The sequence below is a fragment of the Pseudopodoces humilis genome, chromosome 16, assembly GCF_049639895.1.
Source record: "Pseudopodoces humilis isolate 2021_Gansu_Grassland_sample_001 chromosome 16, ASM4963989v1, whole genome shotgun sequence".
In the NCBI taxonomy this organism is placed as follows: domain Eukaryota; kingdom Metazoa; phylum Chordata; class Aves; order Passeriformes; family Paridae; genus Pseudopodoces; species Pseudopodoces humilis.
In genome coordinates this window covers 9,292,811-9,316,428 of record NC_142215.1, presented here as the reverse complement: position 1 = coordinate 9,316,428, position 23,618 = coordinate 9,292,811, and the positions used below count along the sequence as shown (strand labels likewise).

Below are 23,618 nucleotides of genomic sequence, written 5' to 3'. Positions count from 1 at the left end.
CCAACAAAGATTTTTTTTCTGAGCATCTTTACACAATTTTATGAAAACTCAAAACATAATTTCAAGATTCTAAAGCTATATACAGCATGGGAGTGACACAGAGCCAGACTAAGCTACTCTTGTTCTTGTCCGAGCAACACCACCAGGAAATTCTTTCCTGCAGAGCTGTTCCAGCATTTTATTTTGATATGAGTACTTGTTTGTGCTTCGTTGCCAATAGAAAGCTCAATTCAAGAAAAATAAAAAGCATGGTTTAAATCTGAACATGTACCTCTAAGACCTGAAAGATGTGTACATCTGAGGGTTTATTTCAGCTTTGAAACCTCAGTCATCTACAAAGAACACTGTGATTGTGTGTCATTGCCATGCTTGATCATTGCATGTTACTGGCCAGCTGTTCAAATACATTGTATGGTTTTGGAACAGATGCAGGACAAAGCAAGAAATCTGCTATTCTAAGAATACTTTTTCTTGTCTGCCAAGGCTTTGTAATAATGCAAACAAAAATAGCTGAAAGAAATAGTTCAAAAATAGTCTGAGCTAGTTTTATCTTTTGTGTTCTTTACCTACACTCCCTGTGTGAGAACAGAAGGAGGCAACTTAAGAAAAGCATAATGGAAGTCTGTTGCTGATTCTTCTCTTTGTGACATTTATCTTCTTTGATAGTCTGTATTGCTTAGACCACAAATATAGCTGAGGAATTCCTGCGGAGATAAGTCTGTGCCATCCTTTCCTACTGTTTCATGTATAAAGATATTAGGAATGTTCCAGGATTAAGAGATGGGGGGGTAGGAATGTGGGAAAAGGTACATATCCCAGAATAAATCACATTAAAAATTATTCTACAAGTAGTACTTTTACAGTAAAATGTAGATATGGGAGATTTAAATAGTATTAGTAGATGCCACAAAGTTGGAATAAAAAACATTGTGGATTTTTTTTTCAAGTATCTTAATAAGTCCTTGATCTTGAGTTGGTGAAATTAGGTGGAAAAAAAGAATACAGCAATGAAGTAGTACAATAAAAAGCAGGAAAAAAAATAATGTAAATTTTTGTTAGCTTTTTCCATAAGTATCTTCTAACTAACTCCAGCCAGGTGTAAGCAATGTGTCTGTATTGGTCCCAAAACTTAGTCAGGGCTCCCAGGGCACTAACAGTCATCAGGACCTTGCCCAGCCTCAGCTGATGCTTCTGCCCACACTGCTGCTCAGGGCTGCAGGATCTCCATTTAAGCTCTGGCCTGGCCCTTAACCTCTCTTTTGAGCTCTTTGTTGCTCTGCTGAGCTGTGGGCAGTGGTGGCCCATGTACTGACTTTCTGGTTTGGTTTGTACCAGCCTGGTTACTGAACTTTGCCTGTGTTCTCTGCACCCTGACTGTCCCCTCTAGCCTCCTGTGTGTCTCACCTAGGAGCAATGGGACAGTGGCTCCTGCCCTGCAGCCTGCCCACCCTCTGGGCTCTCTGTCCCTTGGGAAGCAGCTGGACTTCGCCACTCCTTGGATGACAGTTTGTTACAGCCATGACTGCTACGTACTTTGGTAAGGTGAAGTTTATTGATAGTAGTATCTCTTTTTAAAATTCAATTTTTGTGACCCAATACAAAATGCTTGAATTCATATCTACTTTTCAAGGCTTAAATGCAATTGGGGCTGTACATAGTAAGAAGTCAGGCTTGACTATTGTGACAATATTGTGCTGAAAAATATAGGCATAGATGCAGAATCAGCATAAACAATGGAAAATTGTATAGCATTCTAGTGTTTTTCTCTGGATATTATTCTGCTCTGAAAGTCATGAGGGTCTTTTCCTAAACACCCACTGGAAGCAAATCAAGATATCACTGGGCAGTATAATACTTTAAGGACCTAGTACATATATCAGTAATACTGTTTCAAATGCTATTACCCTGAGGTATTGGAATGTATTGATAAATACCTTCCTAAGCAGTCTGTTTACACAGAGCTGTTAGTGACTCATATGTGACCAGAGCTAATGAGGACAAATTGAGTTCTGCTAATGGCTGCCATGGTGCCAGAGTAGGTAGTTTTCCATGATAAAATTAGAGATCACCCACCAGAAAGGTTAAAGGGCAGTTTCTGTGTCATTGGTGGTGGTACACGGAGATGGGAAAGGCATTTGTAGGGCACATCACTGCACAAGTGGTCCCCCTCTGCAGTACTCCAGCCTATGCCTCTATTTGCCTGGTTAAATTAAGCAGGGCAAGTCAGTTGGCTTAGAATGGCTTTTGTCTGCTTTGGAACAACAGCATTCTATAAGTTGGTAACAGGGGAAAAAAATTATTTGTGCCCTTACCTGATGCAAAAGTAAACAATAGATTTTGTTTGGTAGAATATGAAATGCAGAAAATACACTTGATAATAGCCTGTAGGTGACACTGGGCAAGATCCTTGCTCAGGCTGTCCTGGTTTCCCACTGCCAGTGCCCAATCTCAGCTCTTGGCTACAAACACAGAAGCAGTTGTTACTCCTGGCCTGGATTGGTGCTGCTGTGCCCAGCACCCGGCTCGCTGTGTGAAGGTGCACAATAAAGTGTGCATTCATCTTCTTTTTCCACAGCCTCACTCTGTGTGCCACTAGTATTCATCCCAATGATGTATCAGTGTTTCTTCCAACCTTTTATTTTTTCTATTCCTTCTCCCTGTTTGCTCTTTGCTTATGTTCTCTTCCATTTCCACATTGGTGTGCATCGTGGTGGATGTTTGTGTAGTCACCTGCACAAGTCATCTTGTGGCCCACAGGCCAGCTGCTTTGCTCTTGCTCTTCCCCAGTGAGCCATTACAGTGAGGGCAGGTCCTGCTGACCTTTGTCTGTTGCTCATGACTTGCAATATAATTGATTTCCTCAGAGCCCTTGTTTATTCACCAAATATTGCCTCTTCCACATAGCACTCAATGACATTTTGTTTTCCACAATCACAGAGGTAAGGGCCATCACAGAATGAAGAAAACAGGTCATTCTCACTGGTGCATGAGAAGAAAATGGCAGACAAGTTCAGGATTCAGTATGCCATATCCATAGTCTCACACAGTTATGTCATTTTGCAAGCTAGAAAGAATATCTTTTAACACATAGTTATTTGTAGATAAAATATTTTACCTCTGCAATAAGTTTTTAATTTTGCCTTATCTGCATTCAACCTTTATCTATACAAATTCATATTTTATAATTATGCCAAACATAATCACCTAAATCCTTTTGAAAATATATTTTGAAAACCCAAAAAATTATTGTGTAAGTGTATTATAAGTTTATTTAAAAATGTTGATTCTAACATTTTAATTAAGGCTGTGAATTAGGACAAAAAGTAAGTTTGTGCCATTTGAAGATGTGTTAGTTTGCTCCTACTGTATCAGATCATAAATATGCAAATGAGCCACAAGTTGTTTTGCTTAAGCACCAAAAGGAATTTGAAAGACAAGAAAGAGCAAGTATTTATTAAAATACTTGAACTAATGGCCATTTGAATATATTGTTTTGGTTACTTCTAGAGTCATTTGAATAAAAACCAAGAGGGAGATGATACTTCTATAATGTTTATATCTATGCATAAGTAGCTTTTCTTTCTGTTAGCCTCGGGATTTTTTTCCACTTACTATATTGATGGAGCTGTTTCCAAAGCCCAGGGCAAGGATCTGCATGGAATGCAATGGGTTCCATAACACCAAGAAATAAAAGACAGGGTGCTATGGCTGAACTTTGCACCTTTATACTCAGAGAGGCTTTACTCTTTATAGTGTATAACATATTTGTGAAGGGTGACAGTGTGTGATTGCTCTCTGCCCTGGAGGGCTTGTTATTTCAGGGTAAACAAGCACCCTGTGCACATACAATGCGGGGCCAAAGAACTGATTAGACTGTGTCAGGGTTCTCATTACTCTAGTTACAGAGAATTTAACATTTTGCTTTCATTAATCAATCAGGTGCAACTCTATTACTGATAATGTTGAGACACTGAACCGAAACGCAGTTTCTGCACGGGGCCTCTGCAGGATACTTCCAATTTTGCTATAAGTTATTCAGAATGCTGATTTATGAGCCAAATATTGTTCTGCACTGTTTCAATGGATTTTAAATTTGTAGTTTGGCCAAACATATTTTCTCTTGAGCAGCAAAGACTTGTGATAAAAGAATGGCCTCCATGATCATCAGATTTTCTTACCTGAATTTGTTTTGGGGAAATAATTATATATAAGTGGAATCTGTTGAAGAGGTATGAGTACCTGCATTTCAGAACAAAGATAAAGAGAGAAGTGTTTGGTTTCTCTTTTCAATAGGAAGGTTTTCTATTAATGTTCAAGGAGTGAAATTTGGTGGTTATCATGTGATTTAGCATAGGCTTTTTGGTTGCCAGACCAGAGATTTATTTTTTTCCGTTTGGCCCTTCGGCAGCTGTATCTTGCAGAATCTTTTTTCACTGCCACTTCTGTCTGTACTGTTGAGTACTGTACACTTGCCTGTACTGTGAAAGTTGAAATTTTCTGTTACAATTGAATATAAATCAAGAAATTACAAAATACTTCTTGGTTATGTTTGATAGTGAAGACACATGTCTTAAGTCTGTTTAAAACAAAAGATTATACCATCATATTTCCAACCCTCTTCCTCATGAGAGCCCATGCCAGCTGTACAGATGGATGACATTGCCGTTGTGTTCAATGAAATAATAATTGCAAATGCCCATATTTCACAACTTTATGAACAGTAAAGGCTTTAGAGTTGTCATTTTCCATGTAATTTAAATTATACATGTTTCAGAGACCAGCAAAAACAAAGCACATGTGGAATAAAAAAGCCTTGCTAAAAGCAAAAGACAAATACAATCTGAACTGAGTGTTAAAAGCATTTCTACAGTTTATTATTTGAAAATCTTATACTGATACTGCTGGGCTAATGTGGCATGAATTGGAATTAAAGACTGTGGTAAAAACTGCTCCTAAGGTAATACCTAAAGCACTTGACACTGGACCAGGTGTGTACAAACAATGTAATAGGCAAAGAACAGAAATTCTGCCTTGAGGAGTCTGTAATCCATACAGACAAGACAGAGTAAGCAAAAAGGAAGTCAAATGTTTCCTTAAAAAAAAAAAAAAGGTTTTATTTTAAATTCAAGTGGTTAATTAATTTTTGCAGAGTTGCTGACAAACTTCTCCAGGTTTGAAAATCAGGCAACAAGAACGTTTCAATTTGTGTCCCTTTTAACTTTAGGGTGTGTGTTAAAGAGTCTGCTGTGGAGCTGCAGGTGCTGTGAATTTTGAAGTGCTTCTTTTCAATCACATCTTGCCTGGATACCCGAGTTGCATTCAGTTTTTGCTTGGCTCAGCAGAAGAGGTTATGAAGACCTCCAACAGGAGTCAAAATTTCAAAGTTTCCAGATTCACTGGAAGTTTGGAGAGAAGACTAAAATTACAGGAGTGTGTAGTGAGACTGAGGTGAAAAAATTAAATTGGATAGAAAAGATTGAAGTCAGCATTCAATGAGAATGAGATTCACACAGGAAAATGCCCTGTTTTCACATAGGAAAGTGCTGTCCAAAACTGTACAGTTTCTAGTATTAGGCTAAGGCTACTTCTATGCTCCAAATACTGTTATTTTCTGGGTGCTCATCCTCCTTGCAAAAAGGATGATTTCAGTGTAACAAAATGAGACACATGGATTATGGGGGAGAATAGAATTAACAACACTTCAGTCATTTCAGCAGCTGGGGTAAGACCTTCCTGATCTCTACTTTCCAAGGTAGGTACCACGAGTTAGTTGTGTTGTTTACTGTAACACTGCGTTCTGAAATCTCCCTGGGGGCTAATGCTTGTGGGTGCTTATCTCCAGTTTCTTTATGTGCTGTAAAAATTCAGACATAGGATCTCTAACCTGGGACCAGGATTACAGGAGGAATTACATATGTGTGTGAACAGCAGCCTCGCTCGAGTTGATGAATCTGATGTGAGCTAATCTACTGTTTTCTAGTACACAATTTTTCTACACTTAAATTTATTGCAGATGGACAAATGTTTATAACACTTGCATATATTAATTACAAGAGAAAATATATTCTAAGTAAGGATGGTGCCAGCTGGGTACATTCCTAAGAAGATAGCAGGTCTTGAGAGTTTGCTTCATCTCCTTTGCAAAGGAAAATGCACTTTCTATGTTAGATGATCTAATGACTAAATTCTGGCTTTAAAATCACCTGTGATCAAGTCTGAAGTATATGCTGCCTGCATAATTTTGGAAGACAACAATTGCAGGGTTAGTAGTTAATATACTTGTAGGTAGTTAACAATAGCTGATGTCATAGTTAAAGGACTGCTCAAGTAACTGTGGCAACTGAAATGGATGGAAAGCCAGGCTTTACGGGAAGCTGATACACTTTCAGCTGAGCCGTATTAGAAAAATAGAAGGTCGGGCCCTTAGCAGCACTCTTGCCTGTTACACAGCCCATTGCCGTAATGTACAGACTGGGATGTAATGTACAGCTCGCCTCAGGGCACACCTGGCACAGAGCAGGCTGTGAGCTGCAGCGGCACGGGCAGCGCTGATGTCTCTGTGAGGAAGCAGCGAGGAGGCTCCGCTCTGCTCCCGGCCGGGCGTGCGGCTCCCCCTGCGCTCAGCAGAGGGCGCTCTGTTCCTAACCATAGAGGAGCCGCCTTCCCGTGCTGGTGAGAAACCTAAACAGATTGGAAAAGTTTCCAGTGCAACATATTTGAACAAACTCTTCATCGGTTATGTTTAGTTCACTGGAGCATATTTTTAACTTCAGTGGCAGGGATCAGAGCCCTTTCTCTACGTGCTGCTCTTAGCGGACTCGACGAAAGCTTGGAACATCAGTGGAAGCCGTAGTGTAAAGGTAGAGGATTTTGGCGTTCCTGCTTAGCAGCTCGAAGCTGAGAGGGAGAACGAGAGCAAAACTGTCGTACGAGACATATTCGCCAGATTTACAGTAGGAAACCTAAAAATATTGTAGAGGGCAGCATGATTAAAGACCTACTCGGTGTGCGAGCAGATTTGCAGATGTATAGTGAGAGTTGCTTGCAGATGAGACACAGGATGGTTGTGGTTTTGGGAGCTGCTTTGCATCAGATTCGGGGGCTGACTTCACGGTAGCTTTCGCCCCTCGGGGGAAGACGAACCGCTTACTCCCGGGCTGCCGGGGTCTCGGCCCCCGACATCGGAGCGTCGCCAGTGCCTCGGCAGCCGGGGGGAGGGAGGACGGGCCCGCTTGGCCGGCAGCCCGCTCTGGCTGGCCGGGGAGGCCGGGGCTGTGCGGGGGGTGCGAGCCGGGCCGGGCCGGGCCCCGCAGGTGGAGGCGGCTCCGGCCGGGGCCGGGCTGCGGCGGGCGGGGGCGGGCCCCTGCCAGCAGCCTGTAGGACCTTGGCTGAGGCGCGGCGGTGGGCTGGAGCCTGGCGTGAGGGAGGGGCCGCCGCTGGCGGGGCAGGATGCTGCATCCCCGGTGCCGTGACAGGCGAGGCTCTCCCGTGCGCCGGCGGTGCCCGGCCCGCTCCCCGCCGCCCTCCCGGCTCCCCGGCGAGCCGCACCAGGTGGGTGAGCTCCGGGGACAGGGCAGGGCAGCCCCCGAGCCTCTGCCCCGAGCGGGCTCCCTCGGCCGGGGCGGTGCTGGGCGAGGGTCGCTGTGCGGGAGCGTCCGGGAGGGCACGGAGTGAGGAGAGCCCGGACACCGGCACTGGGAAACACCGCAGCCCGCTGGCTTCGGCCCTCGGGGCTCTCGGCACTGCCTGGACAGGGGAGGGGAAGTTAGAAACCTTCCTTCTTTTATTATCATAGTTATATTATATTGAATGACAAAAGTATCAGGAGTGCTAATGGTTTTGGGAGGGAGGGGAACTCGAGGATGTTTTTGGAGGGAGGGAATAAAACGCTTCTTTCTGTAAGGAATTTTAATTATGTTCAGTTGACAGGTGCAAGAGCTGTTTGGATAGATAGTTTTCCTTGGGATGCCTGCTTTTTTAGAAAGGAGCACTTTATTTGGAGGAGAAGTTTGCATTCACTGTGTGACTTGGCAAACTTGCGGGGTGTTGGCTGAGGGGAGGGCTGTTTGTGTTTATCGGGGTGCATAAAATTTGCACTGTTTTGAGATCACTCTGGTCGTGTATAGTATAAGGCGATAAAGTGCATTGACACAAGGAATTAACAGAATTAGTAATATTATTACATGATAGGGTATTTGGCAATTTTAAATTTTTAAGCCCATGCTGACATTGTAATTTTGATGATCACCACGGATTTTTTTTTTTTTTTTCCTAAACTCTTATTAAGCCCTGATTGTTTAATCACTGAGCTTTCAAAGGCAGTGCAAATGACTGCTGAAATCCCAGGTCTGGGCTTTCATCTTTGAGTGGGTGAAAGCGCTGGAAAGTACATCAGAAATTTTATGCTCCTTGGATTTTACCTTCTAGAGATCAAGATGTCAGAGATTCCCAATTTGATAAATTCTTTTACTTTCAGGAGATACTGAAACTTGTCCACTGTTGCCTGCTTCCCCGAACCTCTCATTTTGGTCCTGTTTTGTGCCCTAATTGGAGCTGCCTCACCCTGCAGGCTGTGCTCATGGCATGCGCTGCGCTCCTGCTGCTCTGGCCAGCACAGCACTCCGGTGTTTGCATTGCACTGCTTCCAGCGGCCGGCCCAGTTTGCTTTAGTCATTGAAATTCTGGCGGAGCCTACTCGATTTTGTTTGTAACTTGAAACAATTTCTCTCAGCAGAGCCCCGAGGCATGAGGATGGCCAGCCCTAAAACCCCTGGGCTGTCCTGGGAGATCACTTGGCTTGCTTTTGCTCTCTATGCTCATCTGCAGGTAGGTCATGAACTTGTTGCTGTTGTCATTCCTGGTCGTGCATCAGGTGATCTTCCTGCACATTTCACATTGCTGTTTTAAAACAGAAAACTGCTGAAGGAGCTGCTCTGTAATGGAAAGTCTCCCAAAGGGAGCATTTTCCTTTTACCAAACTTTCAAAGGCATCCATGTGGGAAATGAATATTCTCTCCCTTGCTCAATATATTGTACCTGACTTTACCAAAGTGTGACCAAAGGGAGATCTTGCCAGATGTGTAATACTGTGGGTCTTTCTAGGCAGGACAATTGTTCTTTGCCCCCAGGAGTTTAAGCACCTGATAAATGTTAAGGTGGTGTAAGTGACAAGGATTGTAGAAATACCTGGGTAGAAATATCTAAAGCATTAGAAAGTGGGAAGGCAGGGAAGGTGGCCCAAAATGGTGTTTGCTCCGTGTTCAATGAGTGCAGGAACGATAGAGGAAAAACCATAGCAGCCATCTGATCTATTGCCTGACACATGAGCCTGATCAGTTCCAAGAAGTGAGTATTTCAAGAAATATCGTGTGCTGGTGTGCCATGAAGATGTTGTTTCAGTATGTCATGCTCTATACTGAGAGTTCCCACAGCACAAAATGTTTCAAGGATTCTTCAGTCTTAAATGCACACAAATCCATAAATCCTTAGGAAAAAAATTGGCTAAATAAACTGAGATTTACTTTTTTAAATGAATAGGAACCTTTTTTTTAAGCACTGTAGTAGTTTTCAACAAAAAGGTAAAATCTTTACATAAAATCAGTGTTGTTGTGTACCGTTGGTAGTATTGCAATGCTAAAAAAATGGAGCCTGATGTTCTGGGCATTATATACACATACATCCTGAAGAATTTTGGATTGAAGAACAATAGAGAGGGCAAAAATAAAACCAAAAGGAGTATGAAGAACTGAGGAGACTGTACTGGACAGCTGAGTAAGCTGTGATCAGTTTATGGTGGACTTTGAAGTTCAAGATAGTGGGAATGGGGCTCCAATGCATCCTCAGAGCTGAGTGCTCTGTGTGCTGTGAGTGATTTGGCAGCAGGTGAACTCCTCTGTGGATTATGCTTGCAGCTAACCAGTACACTGGTTACTTGAGTAAAGAACTTGCCATTAAAGTAGAAATTTACATCTGTATTAATTATGCAGTAAAACACAGTGCATTCAACACATGTCTGAGCAGATAAGGCCACAGTGGGATCTGCTTTTTGCCTGCATGTTTCTTATGCAAGGACAAAAATGTTACAGATTTGCTATGCCTGTTCAGCTTGTATTTTTGTGTGCAAGCAATTGAGTGTTGCCATAATAACCAGCCCTATAAAACACTCAGAAAATAGTTCATGAAGTTCCCTTAATAGTTCTGTTCAATATAAGAATAGAAGCTCAGAGAAGGGAAGTGTCATTTTTGGTCTTGGACCTCTTGGTTATGAAGGGACCATTTTTTTTTGCTTTTGCAGAATTTTTTGTTTATTTTTTCTTTCATATTTTTCTTATTGCAGAGCTGGAACCAGTAGTGGCATAGTTTCCTCTTCTCCACAAATGGTTTGGCATAGCTTCACTTGTCTCTCTATAATAAAAACAACCCAAACACATTGTAGTAATCAATTGGCTATTGTGAGTAGCTTTATGAACACTTCAATCCAGGTCAAATTTTATGGTCTTGATTGTCCTTTAAAATACTGTAATCTGTGAGGCATATTTGAGTCATTAGCACTTAACCCCAATCTTGTAGGAAGCCTTTTTGCTCCTAAATTTTAGATATTTTATCACAATTTTAAGCACATTAAAGATAGCTTATATTATTTAACATAACATTTTTGGTATCCAATAACCATTAATTCTTTAATTGGTTGCTTGGGGCCATACTAAATGGACCACACACAGTCATTTTACTCTAATATTGTACCATAACTTCCACTTCTGTTGTTTTTGGCTATCAAAGTGCTTATGTCTGGAGCTAATCAATTAGAAACAATTGGATGCTGGGCAAGGTCACAAGTCTATGTCATATCACTTATGTGCAATTGATTAATTTCATCCTGCTTGAGGCAGGTACAGAATGAAAAAATGACCATTTGAAAAGAATGTGGTGGGAATGTGGTATGAATGTAATGCAAAGAAAACTTTACCATGAGAAGCTGTGAAAAAGAGGTTGCTGTTCCTGAGAACCAGTGGAACTTAACTTTGGTTATAGGAGCCCTTTCTGGTTCTTCTCAATGTGGTAACAAGCAGTGTGATGTTCAGCTGGGCTCCAAAATTATCTGCCCTTGCAGATGTGCTGTGTCTCAAATTTGACGGAATTATTTTGTCAATGGCAAATTAGTTTTTATACCAGTAGGTAAATTAGGTTTCCTCGCATAACCCAGGGAATTGTTTACCCCTGAGCATTGTTGAGATGCCCAATTGTTAAATCTGCTCTGTGACCAAGAGCAGTGACATAAATCACTTGGGAAGAGATCACTTTTGAATAAGGCTTGGCCATGTTCTTTTGCAAGTACAGAGCTGACCTTTTATTGTATGTGCCAATATAAATGAAATTAATGTAACTACATTAGTCTAAAGCCAGTGGTAATACAAGCAGATTATGTATGTATCTTTTTCTTGAAAACAAACAAGATACTTGTCTATCAAATGGTAGCAGCATCTTGGAGTAACTCATTGTTTATAAAGATTTAAATGATGACTCTATCCAAAGAAATTACTGTATTCTACAGATTATGTGTATTTGGGAATGTTAACTACATCCCTAGCCTTGAATTTATTGCTAAATATTGTTTAAAAGGCTCCTCATTTTTCCTCACATTGTAGCAGGAGGGCTATTAATTCTACAGATTTTTGGAGATGGTTAAACTAACAAAGTAGAAGTGTCCAAGCGCTGTTCTGCTGTTTTGAAGTGATCTCTTGAGTACACATTGCTTCATATTGGTAATTGAAAAGGCAGTATGTTCAGCCTGGTAATCAACTCTTTCTTAACCTTGTGATGATATTTTATTACATCATTCAGCTAGATGCTGTTATATTTGTTATGAAATGTATGTAGGACTGTATATCTTTATAGTCTTACGAATGGATTACTGGCAGGAAGAAATGATGGCTAGCAGATTTGTATGGGCAAATATATATCAAAAATTTTACACATGGATTCATTTTAGATTTATTCTCTGGTATGTTGCTTTCAAATCAGGAATATGCTGATATTTTCTTAGGTTCCTATAGTCCAAATTAGACCCTCTACAAGTCGGTACATTTTTCCCCCAAAGACCATGGGGTTGGTAATGTGTGCAGAGGGAGTAACAGCAAAGACACCATGTCTGGATATTTAAGAAGCATTAGGTCTTGGTTTCTGTGGGAGAGAAAGTTTCATAGGTCATATATTCATTCAATAAACTGTTGGTTGCTTCCATGATTTATGTTCCTGCAATTCCTGCCTGCATTATGGTCTTTTCTATTTGTGATATTTTGGAAATGAAGGATATACATACTGAAAACATTATTGTCTTCAAAATGATTCTGCCATAACCAATCTGCCAAAAACTACCAACATAGTAAATGTCTTTAAAACTAAGCTTTGCAAGGCCAAAAATCTGATGTCCATTATATGACATAGTGGACTTGGAGACCATCTTTGTGGAAAACCTTTGGATTATTGTTTTACAGTCTCTGAATGTATTGCACACTGATGTCCAGAAAACAGATTATGAACTGCATGCCATACAACATTCTTAAGTCTCCAGTAACCTTGATCAGAAGTATCAGGGTGAGATTGGCAAGTCCTGATTAAATCTGAAGCAGTTTTCTGTTTCTGTAGGCAGGTGGCAATTTTGCACCCATCTGGAGTTTTACCATCAGCCTCAAAAGGCCTGTGGTTTTATTCTTAGTGTGGAGATTGAGTTGCTGCTTCTAAAGACAAATAATACATCTGAGACTCTGTACAAGTATTCTGACTTAAAATATTCATTGCTATTGACAAGGTTGCAACTCAGTGACTGCATTACCAGAAAACTTGTTTAAGTTTCTGAATGTGTTTTAAATTTATGACAGATAATGATTGCTCAGCCAGTGCTCATAGAATCTGAACTGCTGTTACCCTCAGTTTACAATCCAATAGTGGAATTGCCTGAAAGGTTGATGCATGTGTCTTGTGACTTGAGACACAAACTGTGTATCAATGCTTACTTTTTAAAATGTGTTATTAAAAAGTCAGCTATGGGAGAGGACCAAGAGTACAGATGTCATCAATGAAGGCACCCCTTTACTATCGAAGTTATTTGTTACAATGATAATTTCTTGTGAAGCTACACTGAAAGTTGGACAGAAATTCTCAGATAAGTTGTGTGTAGAGCTGCAAATTTTTGTTTCCAAAACCAGATATCCATGAGTCTGGTACGCTTAGAGAAGCTTCAAGAATAAGAATTATTTCTAACAACTGCCAGTGACTTCTAATTTCTCTTGAAAGAGTAGTCAAGAAACAAAAGAATGGCTCTACGATGATCTTTGGTTTAGAAGACACTTGAATTCTTAGTCACTGATAATTACTCATTCAGGTCTGCTTGATGTGGCTGCATCCTTCATATTCCTTACCAAACTGGGCCATAAATGGCATTGAGGTGGCAGTTTTGCACAGTGCACCAAATTCCATTCCTCTCTTTGCATCACAGAAAATACGCGATTGATTGTACTGATATTAAAGTTCTTACTCTTCATCCAGAATTCAAGACTTAGCCATTCAAAATAATGCATTTTGCTTCAAAAGAACATACATTTTAAAATCAGACTCCTTTTTATTGTGCAAATATTGTACTTTAGTCAAATCTGAGTGTTATTACAGTTCTGTACAGTTAATAATTCTGTGGCTGTGGGCAGTCCAACACAGCCACACTTGAACAATTCCAGTAGAATTCTTATTAGGCAAAATCTCCACACAACAGGGTCAGTTTGTGCATGGTTAAAGAATGGGTTTGTTTCTGAAGTACAGTTTGATAGTGAGCACAGCATTCCAGAAAGGATGCTGGAGATAGCCATGGCAGCTGCAGAGAGACTACCAAGAGCCAGGTAGGAACCATACAGCACTGCACTTCTGGTATGCTCCATGCACTCACTTTACTGCAGGTGATAGAAAATAGCTGCTTCAGGTTTTGAAATCATGCACATAACTTTCTTTCCTGTAAGGGGAGGACTTGATGTTAGCTGAAGACTGTGGACTGTCAAGTGGTCCTGCTTTTAAGAGTCAGATTTTCAAAATGCCCTCACTCCAACTTGGAGGAGGAAGGACAGTTCTATAACTCCATATTGGATGGTGACAGCCACACAAGAGTGCTAAATTAATGCAGACAGAGCAGTATTTTCAGAAGGGTTTGTGGAGTCTTTGTTTTGATGACTTTAAGTAAGACCTGAGTCATTAAACACAAACACTGTTAAGTACTCAAATGCATTTGTAAGTGCTGAGCTGGATTTTTCAAAGCAAGGTAAATTTCAATTAACCTAATGAGAGCCAGGCATTAGGTGCCTTAGGCACTTCTAAATAGTCTGGCTAAATATTTTTCATCATATTTAGCTGATCAAACCAAAACTTTCACCCTAAAATTCCTTTGAAATAATAGGTTTCTGATGTGTAGGTTCTAGTTCTCAAGTGCATATTTGATAATATTTGAGAAGTGCAAGTACAAGTGTCACGTGTTTACAAAGGGAGGGCAGTTTTTGTGAACTTGGCCTAATAAATCCCTTCCAGACAGCATATTACATAAAGTGTTTAGCAACAATGTTATTTCTGTTTCTAATTTTGTATTTATTAGATTTAACATCATTATGGAGGGAAAATGGGAACAATATTTTCAGTCTGTTTTGAGAAATGTGGTTTCCAAGAATTGTCAGTTTGTCATGCTTCTGGATGCACTGGAAACACAGTGAATTCAAGTAAGCTCAACAAAATTGTGAAACAATATTAAAACTGCATTTATGATTGCAGTTACTAGATTGTTGCTGTATGCTAATGATTGTCATTGGTGTCCTGGTGGGAGGTCCCAACTGGTTAATAAAGCTGATTTGTAGCATTAAGTAAGTGGAACATTTGTTTATATGTAGAATCATATATTTCTGTGTTTATGTAATGGTGTTTTTCTCTGTCATCAGGTTCTTTGCCAAAAATTGAAGCTGCTTAAAATTTCTAGGACTCGGTCACCTGTTAGTGCATGCAAGCAAAACAGGGCAACATTTACAGCGTGTAAATGTGAAAGGACCTATAGAGGCTTGCTGCATGGTAAATCAAGGTGTGGAGGAGAGTTTTGGTTGCCTCATCTTCTGCCTTTTAGAACCAATGAAGTAAGGTGACACGGACACACCTGCACTGCTACAGAATGTGAAGAGTGAGGGATTGTGTTTTCTCAGGCTCTGGCAATAAGTATTTCCTAGCCTGCACCTTGCTGAAGCTCTGAGAAGATTGCTGGCTTTAATCCCAGCTGGCTGATTCAGCAAGAAATTAACTAACTCCAACCCCCCTGTTTTTGTTGCAATTTCCCTGCTTATATACGTGGCTGTTCCAGGCTGTCTGCTGGGATGGAGAAATGTGAAGAGACAAGTTCTGGTTTTGATAAATGCAGATTTGCCTCTTCTGATGGATATTTTCTTTCTGACTACTGCAGCCTCTTGTGGTGTAGCAGTGGTGTGGAAGCAGAAGGCTGAACAAGCTCAGGGCTCTCTGTGGATGTATAATGAATGAAATATGCTAATATATGATTTGTCTTCCTCTCCTGAGAGTCCTCTCTTGTTAGATGCTTTCAAGGTCTCATTACTAATTTGGTGCTTTGTTTTCTCGAGTATTAAAATACATTTAAACTGTTCCCTGGCTGAGTAATAGGGATGTGGGCTGAAAAGCCCAATAGCACAGTGTCTTGAGTATTGTCTGCTTGCTAGGTAATATCCTAGTTGTAAACTGCCAGGTACATGTGGCATATTATGGATTCTTCAGCTGGTCTCATCAACACTCGTGTTGAAAGCAGGACAGAGAATCCATCTATCCATGGAGAGGTGGGCTGTGAGCTGGATGCTACGTAGGGGATTTTGCTAAAGCCACTAAAGGATGGGACTGCTTGAACAGGCTCTGGTTTTGTCCCCTGATTTTATAACTTTATTTATATGAATATTAGGTGATTTATGTGACTAACAAATTGCATGTTTCTTCTAGACTGGTGATTCTCAGGTCTTTACACAGAACAGTAGTTAACAGTGCTAATTGAACATTAGGAATTGATGTGAAAGGGAGGTGTAAGATAAAGCAAAGAGCATAATTCTTTCACTGTAGGAATTCCTGGTTTGCCTGTGCTGGTGCACTGTATACAGTTCAAATCCCTTTATGAATGGGGTGAAAAGGTTAGGCAGGAATCAGCTGATGACTTCTTTCTTTCAGTGTAAGAACTGAGTGCCTTTAAATAAAAGTACTAGGAGGGAGATGGAAAACAATGAAATGTGGGTTTCTTCCATGTAAGGATAATGATATTTGGCACTCCTTCCCATACTTTTTGAATAGAAGGTTCCATGGATGTCAGGGGAGACAGGATGTATAGTGGGCAGATCCCCTTCACAGTACTATACAGATGAACTCCAGCAGGCTGGGAAGGTGAGTCCAGGAAGGTGTTGCAGCATTCTTGCACTGGAAATGCTTTTTTTGGTGTCCAGTTATTGGCTGCTGTTGCAAGCTGATAGACTGAATGGTTCCTTGGTCTGAATCAGTTCAGCTGTTCTTAGGTTATTTTGGTGTTCCTTGGGGCTACACTTGAGCATCGTTGAACTAGAACCAGTTCTGGATTTACTGGCACTTATGAATCGTCATTTAGAAATTAACAAAGAAATAACATGCTCCAAACTCCAGGAGTATCTGGATGATTGTCCTGGATGTGAGAAATTGCTCTAAACTTAAATGGGTGTCTACATTCTGAGCTCCTTTGTGTCTGCTGGGAATATTTTTTTATTTTTATATTGTTATTAATTTTTTAATGTGAATATTTTTAGGATATTTCTGATATATTTTCAAATGTTAGAATTTTAGAATGATTTTTCAAGCATGGAAGGAAATTCAGGCTTAATTACTGGAAAAAAACTTTATTTTTGAACAAACACTAGTATTTTCTTGAGGAAGACAAATAGAGAAACAGCTTCTGATATTTTATTAAATAGGGCTTGGCTTAAGTTCCACTTTCATTATGTGATCAGTTCTTCTGTAAAACACAAATATTTCAGATATTTTCTCTGCATGAGAGAGCACTTGCCTTCCCCTCAGTGTGAAACTGCATACCCAAGTGCTTTTCCTGTTTCCTTTTCCTCCCTCTTTCAGTTAAATTTGGAACACAATAGGTTGGTTAAAACTATAAGGAAAAGCTCCAGAATGCTATCTTAACATATGGGGTTTTACCATGCAGCTGTTTATCTTCTGCTAGAAGGGAACTATAAATGTATTTTTAATGCCAGGAGCTGGGCTTAAAATGCCATTAGTTATCTGGTGGGAATAGATTTGAAAATTAGTAAGCAATTAGATCAGTGGGCAGATACATTTTACTTAATATTGTAAGTCTCATGGGCCATTCCAATATCCTGTTAGCATCACCTGTTCTTAACACTCAACCTTTTAAAGCTTTTCCCTTATGCAGTGTGACAATAAAAGGGAAAACTTTGTTTAACTCCTAAGTAAAAATTAAGAGTTTAATTTTAATTTTAAAACCCCCAACCTGCCTGGTTTCTCCAAGGGAAACAGAGAGGTTCTTGGAACACTGAGCTTTTCTTGGAGAAAATTTCTTCCTGTAGATAACCATCTTGAGAAGGGCCTTAGTTGGGATAACAAAACATGTGGGTTTTGTTCTGATCTTTTGAACTTGCTTGAATTATGTCCTTAGCAGACACTGGTGATGCATTTGTTTGTAATTGCATATTTTTCTTGCTGAATTTAGACCTCTGTGAGCCATCTGTAATGTGTCACGTAGGTGCCACTATTTAGAAATGGGGGAAATGTAAGAATTATAAACTTTCTTTTTTGCTATTTCAAATGTAAAGGCCAGTCTTTGAGAACACTGAGGAAAAGACCTAGTTCTCTTCAGCTGTTCTGTTGAGTGTCTCATCATCCCTTCTCTGCTAAAAGCTCACTTTAAATCAGTGATAGTATGAGGGCTCTTGTACTCTAGGCACTACAAGATCTCAGGTCTGAAAAAAGATCATTCATGAGGTTGCTGTGCCACAAGTGAGACGTTATTTTATAAAATTCAGGCTTTCTACTTCAACAGTACAGCATTCTGCACTTGAGTAACAAGTGAAGTCTGCAGACACTTTGCCTGAGACATCAGTGGGAGTTTTTCTGGAGTAAGACTTGCCCTTAGGAAGCAAACAGAGGCTGAGTTTTATTAGTGCTAACTAGCTGGCTATCATATTTCCTGTTGTGTGGTGTGAATCAGTCCATCTCTTCATCATAAGGACAGATGGCATTTTCAATGTTGCCTGCAGCTGCTTTCTTGAAAAATGACTGTATTTGTATCTCTGGGAAGAAAAAAAAAAAAGCAGAGATAATAAAGATAATTTTCTTGTTGCTTATAAACCTTGCAGGACTTGAAGTGATTTCCACTTTTTTACATGTCACTTTTTTATTTTGTGTCACTGAAGACCATTTTATCAGGCATTACTCTCCATCCCTGTTGGCAGGAATTCCTCTGGACTGCTCTAGAGGGAAACATCAAAACTGGTCCTTAGAGACCAGTGCATTGTTTTTCAGGAGAACTGAAGCAGAACATGGAAACTCTTTAAAAAATCAATGCAGGTTTTTGTCAGAATTATTGTCTTCAGAAGATGTCTCTGAATCTTTTAAGGGGTTGCTCTCTTCACTGCATGGTGAAGTTCTGAGAGTGACAAGTGAGACACAAGTACACCACCAGTGAGGAAGACAGAGCTGATTTCTACATGTAGCAGCATTTTGTCTGTGCGTATGAAAATTGACATCATGGTGTAGGAATGTTGACCGTGTTTTGCATTTTGCTAGCTGCACTTACTGGAAAGCATGTGTTTCAAAGGGAGTTTTCAATTTTTATAAGTCTTTGCTTCCATAATAGCCCAGTCTTATTTTGCATGTAGACTTGAGCTATGAATAAAATTTAACTCATGGAGTAAGATTCCTCTGGCACAAAATGTGAATGAATTATGCAAACGTTAACCAGTTATGCGCATGTCTGGGTCAGAGTAGTCACAGCCAACCTTTAGGTTCCACTGTTGCCACTCAGCATTGTCTTACTCTGTTCAAGAATGCCTTATTCTCAGAGTAAGGATGCTGAGTTTGGATGATCTTCTCCCAAGGAAAGTGTGCGTTCCCAGGAAAAGTCTGCAATAAGTGTGGAGAAAGCTTAGCTGGCTGCACAAAACCAACCCTTTGGTTGTGGGAAACTTACACTAATGTGATTTCTTAGTTCCAGATGAGTCTGTGAGATAAATGAGCTGAGAAGTGAAGAAAAAAAAGACTATCAGCAATAAAAAAGTGGCACTAGCTCTTCATCTGGAGACTAATCATTCAGACAAAATTAGCAAAGATCAATTTGATTATCTTTCAATAATGCACTGGCCTCTCTCTTTGACCTTCATAATCCAATTAATCTTCCCAGAGTTATATACTATGTAGAAAGTTGGCAACCCAAATTTCCCATGTCATCGACTCTGTCCAGTCTCCTGAGAAAGTTTCCTAAGTGCAACATCCTTGCACCTGCTAGTTCTTCCCCAGCTCTTCCCAAAATCAGACTGCTCTGAACACCTTCATGAATTTATTCCATGTTATTGAAGCAATTTACTGACTTTAATAATGGGATTCCCTAGCTGATAGGAGACAGGTCCAGTTCCATTAACCTGTTCTTTTATTGAAAGACCCAGTTCTTTTTTCAGTGTCTGGGAGAGATGGATTTGAACGAGTTAGACATCTGTACTCTGAGAAATTACATCTGCATCTTTAGGTGAAATCAGAAGTACCTAGGACCTGTCAAAGAGTCTGTTCCTTCGCCTGCAGAGAAAAGTTAGCACGTCTTTTCATGAGGGGCATTTAACAACCCTAGAAAAATACAACTCTCTGTTTCAGGTGTGCAGTGTCTCAATTCACTGCTGAAACTTTAAACTTTGTTCCTATGTGTATGCTATATGGAAATACGTGCCTGTGTAGCATATGTGATTGCACTAACAAAGTCTCAGGCAAACTGAGATTGTCTCTAGCTGGATTTTAGTCTGAATCAAGTGTTAGAAACCTGCAGGTTCCTCATGGACTCTTCCCTATGTATAAGTTACAGTGCTGCTGCATAAAACAATGATTTAACCCAGCATTATTTTTAGCTGAGAAATTAGACACAATCAGAACTTTTTGAAAAGCTGAGTAAGAACATGGGTTGAGAAAAATGAGGACTGATGCTTTATATTAAGGGTGATGCATTTTGCTAGGCTGAATGCCTGCTCTGGGTCTTGCAGTGGCATGATAGCTTTTGTAAAATAGGGGCCTGCTTGCATCGTTTTGTGTTGGAAATGACTCTTTTAATAAAGTAGCTTAGAAAAAAATTCCTATTCAGAGCTGCATAATTAACACCAGATAGGTCAGAAATAATGTATGGAGCACATGAGTAGAAAGAAAATTTAGATTTCTGGGGGCATTCTTGATTCTAATGGGTTTTGCTTTCAGCAACTTATTACTCTGTGCAGGTATTTGTGTTGAAATTTATCCAGTTCTCTTCATCGATACTTGCTCTGTTCAGCTTTTAAAATGCTGGTGTAGCTCATCTGTGTCTACTGCTCTTTTTGGGGAGCTGCAATAGCAGTGCAGCTCCTGTGGGCTGTCAGTACCAGAGGATCCCTGCTGCAGAAGGGACTTTTCCTTCTGTGGATATTGGTGAGGGTTGGTGAGGTACTCAGCCCTTCCCCAAGGCTCTGGAGCTGCAGAGAGCTCTCAGTGGGGTCAGTCCTGGCTGCTCTGAAGTTTTTCAGAGGCATGTAAGCCAAATTGCAGGGCTCTCAGCTAGCTGATATTGATATCCTACATCTTGGTAATTTTTACTCGATTTTTTATTTGCCAACTGCAAAGAATTTAATGGTTACTCTTAATATTTCATCAGAACATTTCCACATAAGCAGCTGTATTTCAAATATAACTCAAATGTTCAATTTGTAATTGTCATTATCCCTACCTATGACTTTAATTGTTTATTTCTAGAATCTGATTTCAAGTAGAGCAAGAACTGTACAAGCTTTATTGTTAGGGGTGAAATTTAAACTTTATTGGGATTAAGTGTTTAATAGTATAATTTGCTGCATATGTTGCAAATACAAACTGCTATGAATAGATCCTCTGTAGAAAAAAAAAGCATTTGATATGTTATATATGGACTTAAATCCAATATGTTGTTATCTTTAACTAAAGGAAATTATAAGAAGAGATTTACAGAGGAGGGTTTATTCTATTAACTTTAATTTCTTTAAAACTTTTCTCAACTGATCTGAATTTAGTTTCTGTATTTTGACTTAGTTTAAAATGTGCTGTACATAACTTCCTCTGCTCCTTGAATATTATTCTGAAAATAGTACAAATTGGCTGTTTTTCATCTACATGAGAAGAGAAAAATATAATTAGTAGCAGTAGGTGGATTATTTATTTAAGTGGGGTGCCCTGATTTTCTATTTGTTTGCTCACAGTAGACTTGAGGATTCAAGCACAAGGTTTCCTGTTACATTACTAGATTTTTTAAGATGTAATTTCTGTACCTTGCAAATAACTGAGAGGGAGACTCCCCCTTTCCTACATGTCTTTGGCCCCGAGCCTCCCAGAAAGTAGTAGTACAGGACACACTGATTTAGAATAGATGTTGGTTTGGATTCTTATGACTTTTAGGTAATTTGGAATGACTCTGTGTTTGTAAATTGCAGAAATATAGAATTTTAGACTACTTTGAGATTTAGAAACCATATTCTTGGCCTAGAACTTTTGATTTAGAGATTTAATTATTGCCCCACACTTCCTTTTAAAGGGTGTAGCTGTTTCTTAGAGGGTTTTATATAAATAGGTAATCAGGGTTTTTAAAAACAAAATTGGTTGTATTTTTTATAGAACAATTTGCAGTCAGTACCTTTTTTATTGAAGTACACACAATTTTTATTGGAGTAACACAAAATGTGGGAAATTGCTGCATGAATTATCTTAACTCTAAGAAAGAGCAATCATATAGGGAAGGGATAAATCTCATTCAGTCATATTTAAATGGTTTTCTGTTAGAGGGCAAAAAATTTTAGACCTTGTGTAGGATTTCCTTCAGCCTTTCCACCAGGAACTATAAAAAGGTTGTATAAAGACACAGAATAATTACAGCCTGAGTCAGGCCAGCAAGTTGGCTTTTTTCACTGTAATCACAATAAAAGAACGTCTATCTTGGCCAAAAGAACTGGGCTCTGAAATAGAGATGTTCTGGACTGATAATCCCAAGTGCAGCCAATCTTGCAGAGAAATACACAGGTTAATATTTATATTTGGATCTTTTTATTTAAAATGGTTGCTGTTTAGGCTTCTTATAATAGCATTTTACTCTGTGTAGGGTGCAGAGGAAACCAGGCCTATAAAACATGCAAATGAAAATAGGAATACTGCCACAGACAACTCCAACATGGCTTAACAGTGAGACTCTTATTGTTTTCAGTTTGCAAAGCAGTGGATAATGTGAAGAAATGTATAATTACTCAGGATAAGAATAGATCAGCTGAATCAGTAAGATCACAGTATTTCACACCGCTGCAAATTCACCAGGTTGTGAAGGTTCCAGCTTCAGTAGTTTCTTGTGTTGTGGTTGTCTTTAGTCTGAGAAGTTATAGATGTGTAGGGCAAAAGGAATCTTCTACAATTAAAAAAAAGGACAGATGAATTTATTTCCCTCCCTTTGCACAGTCCATTGTTCTTGGATGCTGTCTGTATTTTGAAAAGTCTTAGAATGCTAAAGACAAACATATGAGAATCTGGAACCATGCTAAAGCTTTAGATACTGAGCTGTTAGGGTTGGCCTCCGAGCTCACTTTAGCTTGTACTGGCAAACTAAGAGCTGACTGTGGATAAGAAAATTCAGGGGAGGTTATTGCCATGGATCCTTCCAAAAGTGCTCAGGAGTAGTTGAAAAATATTCTGTAGGAATAGTGCCCCTCTGTAAATCTTTAAAATTAAACTATGCTGTCAAGAGTTCTGTTTAACCTTAAGTGCAAATGCTGGTGGTAAAAGAGCAGCTGCTAGATACACAAGAGTAGATGATGTTTCACCACTGGTTGGGCATGAGGCATGTATGAGGAGACTCGACATTTCCTCTGGCCTTTACGGTTTTAAAAGTAGTCAGCAGAGTATCCCATGTCCTACAAGAGGCATGAGTTTTTCAAAAGACAAGGTCAAGGGGAAAAACCGAGATTATGTGTACTCTTTAGAATTCAGTATCTTTTTGAAAAGCTTTTCCTTAGTAGTCATCCTACTTCTGAGCAAAATAGTGGTGTTTTCCACTTGGCTGGAGCAGGAGAGGCCGAATGGGTCATCTTGTAAAGGATGTCCATGGCACTTAGAGCTGATTGCTTGTTTTGCGTGAAGGCAAATATGTTAAGAGATTTGACTGTACCAGCAGCAGCAATAAGAGTCAGTCCCTCCACAGCCTTTACTGTTCAACCAGGAGGGTTTCCCAGCAGCTGAACTAGTCTGTGCTTCGTATTCAGTTGTGGATCTCTAAGTTTCAGCTGCTGGTAGGTCCAGTGAAATGCCAATATCTTGGT

General features: G+C 39.8%; 1 protein-coding gene across 7 annotated transcripts in view; it reads left to right on the top strand.

The window, feature by feature from the left end:
* Positions 1-1,333: 1,333 nt before the first annotated feature.
* Positions 1,334-23,618, top strand: part of ADAMTSL3 (ADAMTS like 3) — a 178,931-nt gene continuing 156,646 nt past the window's right edge. For 3 of the 7 annotated variants that reach the window (XM_088063223.1, XM_088063222.1, XM_088063218.1), the window contains exons 1-2: positions 7,416-7,551; positions 8,735-8,826. In XM_088063223.1, the coding sequence (XP_087919349.1) occupies positions 8,746-8,826 (81 nt within the window). In that variant the 5' untranslated portion in view covers positions 7,416-7,551; positions 8,735-8,745. Of the gene's footprint in view, positions 1,538-6,720; positions 6,861-7,415; positions 7,552-8,731; positions 8,827-23,618 lie in introns of those variants that run through there. The other 4 variants (XM_088063221.1, XM_088063217.1, XM_088063220.1 and 1 more) reach the window with 4 other exon arrangements.